This window comes from Penaeus chinensis, chromosome 9, assembly GCF_019202785.1.
Source record: "Penaeus chinensis breed Huanghai No. 1 chromosome 9, ASM1920278v2, whole genome shotgun sequence".
Lineage (NCBI taxonomy): Eukaryota > Metazoa > Arthropoda > Malacostraca > Decapoda > Penaeidae > Penaeus > Penaeus chinensis.
Window position 1 is genome coordinate 8,091,950 of NC_061827.1, and position 5,000 is coordinate 8,096,949.

The 5,000-nt window shown below is 36.6% G+C and overlaps 1 protein-coding gene across 1 annotated transcript in view; it reads left to right on the plus strand.

The window, feature by feature from the left end:
• The first annotated feature begins 90 nt into the window (after positions 1–90).
• Positions 91–5,000, plus strand: part of LOC125028638 — an 11,248-nt gene continuing 6,338 nt past the window's right edge. The window contains exons 1-3 of the mRNA XM_047618111.1: positions 91–1,021; positions 1,352–1,554; positions 4,873–4,965. Coding sequence (XP_047474067.1) covers positions 91–1,021; positions 1,352–1,554; positions 4,873–4,965 — 1,227 coding nt within the window. The remainder of the gene's footprint in view (positions 1,022–1,351; positions 1,555–4,872; positions 4,966–5,000) is intronic.

Consider the following 5,000-nt stretch of genomic DNA (forward strand, 5'->3'; position numbering starts at 1 on the left):
TTGTTTTTCCGCCGTGTTAGTCTTTGTCCGGTGTGATGTGTAAATTATCATTGCGTTAGTGCAATTGTGATTTTTTTTGTAACTTGCATCATGAGTTCTCTTGTTGATATTTTAAGAGAAGCTCAGGCGCTTGGAATGAGCCCTGATGCAGTTCAGCAATTAGTTGAAGAAGAGCAGAAATTAGCTAAAGATAAAGCCGAAAGGGAAGAGCGGGCAGCTGAACGAGAAATTAAGAAATTAGAGCTCGAGTTAAAAGAAGCGGAGAAGCGTAGAGCTCATGAATCGCATTTAGCTGAATTGCGTTCTCCTGGCGAAAGAAGTGAAACGGTTGATGATGCAAGTGCGAGTAAGAGTGTAAATGCTAATTTATATGATGGCCTTAGACTTCCTACATTTAACGACGGGCAAGATGATATAGATTCTTATCTACTTAGATTTGAACGTTTAGCTCTCTTGCATAATTGGAAGAAAGATGAGTATCACGTATATTTGGGATCTTTATTAAGAGGCCGTGCACTTAAAGTATATGTATCTCTGCCTGAAGAAATTGTTAATGATTTTGAAAAACTTAAGTCTGCTCTTTTAAGAAGTTACTCGGTTGATTCCGAAATGTATAGGAGGAAATTTAGGGAGTCTAAATGTACTGATAAAGAATCTTATGTGCAACTTTTAGTCCGAATGGAGCAATATTTAGAAAGATGGATTTCTCTTAGTAGTGTTCGTAAAAGTTATGATTCTCTTTTTGATTTTATGATTAGGGAACAGTTTCTTTGTAGTTGTAATTCTGATTTACGTGTTTTTCTCAAAGAACGCGAATTTTCCAGCGCAACTGAGATGGCCGAAGCAGCCGACAGGTATAGAAGTGCTCATTTGTATCGCGGCAAAGCACTGAAGTTTCCTCAGCATAAACCTTTCAGCCAGTCTAAGGATACGAGAACTAATGATGAAATTGTTTGTCATGCTTGTGGTAAAAACGGACATATCAAACCAAACTGCCCTGATAATCCAAGGAATTTCAGAGGTAAAAGTTCTTTTTCTAATGATAAAGTTAATTTTGTTTTTGAGGCAGAACTTAAACCTAATAGTTGTGTTGTTGATTCTAATGGATTTCAATTTCATAAGCCTGTTGAAGTTATGCTCGACACTGGGTGCTCAACTATAATAGTTAAAGACTCTTTGGTTAATTCTAAATATAAATTAGGTAAAATGGTAAAGGTTTATGATTATTTGGGTAGACCAAATTATTTTCCTAAAATCAGGTGTTTCATAAAGAGCAAGTTCTTTACTGGATGGGCAAACGCTATAGCTGCACCGATAAAATTTGCAGAAGTGCTAATAGGATGTGTTCCAGGTGTGAAGATCCCGAACCAATCCTGTCCTGAAGACCCAAGTCCTGCTACTTCCGATGTGGCTACCTTAACATCCTGCGTTAGTCCTGACCCCTGTAAACCCCCTGAAGATCCTGACCTCTGTGACCTACCTAAGCCACCTTCCTGTGACCTAACCAATTTCCCTGACAAGCCTACATTTCCCTTTTACACTGGAAGTAAGCAGGTATGTAGCGAGAATTCTTGTCGATATTCTATAGATGAAGCGCCAAAGATGTCATTGGTTGTTCAAACAAGAGCAAATAAGAGTAAACCTAATACAAGTTCAAAACTAAAATGCCCTGCCGATAATGGTATTGAGATAAACAAAACTTCTTTAATCAAAGCACAGAAATCCTGTAAGACCTTAAAAATGATAAGGGAGAAATTAGAAAGCGGAAAAAAGGAAAACGTAAAATCCCGTTCTGTAAAGTATGAAATGTGTAACGGTTTGATCTATAGAGTCTGTATCCAAAGTAAAAACCTGCACGAAATAGGCACTAAACAGCTTGTGGTTCCGGAGATGTACAGAGACAAGGTACTCAACCTGGCTCACGATTCTTTAACTGGCGGTCATTTCTCTCATAGAAAGACTAGTTTTAAAGTATTTCAGAAGTTCTTTTGGCCTGGTGTAGGAGCTGATATAAAACGTTAGTGCAAGTCGTGTCATGTTTGCCAAAAAGTATCTGCTAAAGGCAGCATTAGCCGAGTGCCCATGAAATCTCTTCCTATTGTTGCTGATCCCTTTTCGAGAGTGGCCATTGATATCGTTGGACCTATTTCACCTTGTTCTGACAGGGGTCACAGATACATTCTTACACTAATTGATTATGCAACTAGGTTCCCGGAAGCAGTCCCCTTAAGGAAAATTGATTCAGTCACCGTAGCAGAATCTTTAGTAGAAATATTTTCTAGGGTTGGAATTCCAAAGGAAATGCTTTCAGATAGAGGAACTCAATTTAGATCTGATCTTATGGCAGAAGTAAACAGATTGCTCTCAATTAAAGCTCTTTATACAACCCCATACCATCCCAGCTGTAATGGAGCTGTAGAAAGGCTGAATGGTGTGCTAAAGTCAATGTTAAAGAAATTGTGTGTAGACAGACCGAAGGATTGGGATAGATATATTCCTGCTATCTTATTTGCATATAGAGAAATCCCTAATGATTCCTTAAAATTTTCTCCATTCGAACTACTATATGGTCGACCTGTAAGGGGCCCCCTTAGTATCTTGCATGAACTCTGGTCAAATGAAGATTTGAATTTTGATGTTAAGAATGTTTATGCATATATAACTGATCTAAGATCGCGTTTGAAGGAATCTGCGAGATTAGCTACATCTAACGCAGAAATCAGTAGTAGATCTTACAAAAAGTATTATGATGTGAAAACTAAAAATCGTAAACTAACTGCGAATGATGAAGTTTTAGTACTATTGCCTACTGACAATAATAAATTGATTATGCAGTGGCGTGGACCGTATCCTGTGATTGAGAGTAAAGAAAACGGAGTTGATTATCTAGTAAATATCCGAAATAAGGCTAAGCTCTTTCATATAAACATGTTGAAGAAATACTATCGTAGAAATGACTCTCTGAAAAATGTGGTTAAACTTTGTGTGGTGGAGGAAGATGATGACCAGGACGATAAGGAAGTTATGTACTTAGAAACTGATGATTGTAATGCTAATACTAGTAATGCTAAAACTATTAATGGTCTTAATTTGTGTGAAGACTTAAATGAAAGGCAGATAATGGACTTGAAATATATAATAGCAGATTTTAGTGACGTTTTCTCAGATGAACCTGGCTATACCTCTAGTATAGAACATGTAATTAATTTGGAAACGACGACTCCTATCGCTAAGAAACCTTATCCAATTCCTCATCATCTGGTAGATACTTTTAACAAAGAAATTGATAAAATGCTTGAAATGGGAATCATTGAACCTTCTAATTCTCCTTATTGTTCACCAGTTGTACTTGTTAAGAAAACTGATGGATCCTTTAGAATCTGTTTAGATTTCAGAGGACTTAATGATATTACTGTATTTGATTGTGAGCCAATGCCAACTTCTGATGGTGCATTGGGTAACTTTTCAAACAAAAAGTATTTTTCAGAGCTTGATTTAACAAAAGGTTATTGGCAAATACCTCTGTCAGATCAGTCAAAGATGTATACAGCTTTTGCAACCAACAAAGGTCTAATGCAATTTGTTAGAATGCCTTTTGGTCTGAAAACCGCTTGTGCTACCTTTATTAGACTTATGCGTAAGGTTCTTGATGGTCTGAAGAATACAGAATGTTATTTTGATAATGTGGTAATTCACAATACTAATTGGAATGAACATTTACAGGATTTGAGGGCATTATTAGAGAAATTACGTAAGCATGGATTAACAGCTGGTATTAAGAAATGCTTCTTTGGCTTCTCTAAAATAAAATATCTTGGTTTTCACCTAGGGGATAACAAAATAGAACCATTAGAAGAGAAAGTAAGAGCAATTTCTTCTATGACTCTGCCTCAATCTAAAAAGGAGCTGAGATCTTTTCTGGGAACGGTTTCATTTTATAGAAGATTTATTCATAAGTTTGCAGATATCGCTGCTCCTATGAATGAAATGTTAAGAAAATTTTCATGTAATAAACTTAATTGGACTGACAAGCAAATTAAAAGCTTTGAAGAACTGAAATTTAAGCTGATGTCAAACCCTATCTTATGTCTGCCTGATTATTCTAAGATTTTTTATTTACGAACAGATGCGTCAGATAATGGCTTAGGTGCTGTTTTACTACAGGATATTGATGGTACAAAAATGCCAATTTCATATGCAAGCCGTAAACTCCTAGAACGAGAGAAGAAATTTGCAACGATTGAGAAGGAATTGCTTGCAATCATATGGGCAATAAATAAGTTTAAAAGCTATCTTTATGGTAAGGAATTTGTACTTCAGACGGATCAGCAGCCTTTAACATACTTGCGTAACATGAGGAATTCAAATGGGAGACTCATGAGATGGGCGCTGAGTCTTCAGGGTCAGTCATTCAGAGTTGAATATATAAAAGGTCTTGAAAATGTGGGTGCCGACATCCTTAGTAGATGTCCTTTGTAAATAATTACTCTTGCAATTTACTTTTGACTAAATTCAGATGACTTTAGCTTAAATAAGGGGCAATGTAAAGGGTTTTCGTAAATTGCATACGGTAATATGACATTGGTTATAAACAAGCATGATTAGAAATGTGTAATCTATATATATTAGGTATATATTCTTGAAAGTTATTTATACTCGCTCTCCCTCAAATGTAAAGCGCATGTGAGGCGGTATACCCTTACCTGTCACCTGTAAAGTAGGTGGTCGGTCATTTTGCCACTGACCCTGCTTACGTTAGCAGTACCTTGCACCTACTCGTGAGTTACTTACGTGTATTTGCTATTTCTTTTTTTGTATTTCTTTTTACACTGCTGATTGTGATAGTGGTATTAATTTTCATATCATTTTCAGCCTTTTTGTTGTGCATGTGATACCTGGGGACCTAAAACCAAGAACTGCAGTGCTTATGCGTTACGCCCCCTTCTTTATCAAGCAGTATTTCAAGTGCTTGTCATCCATGTGATTGTTGTTAACCAAAC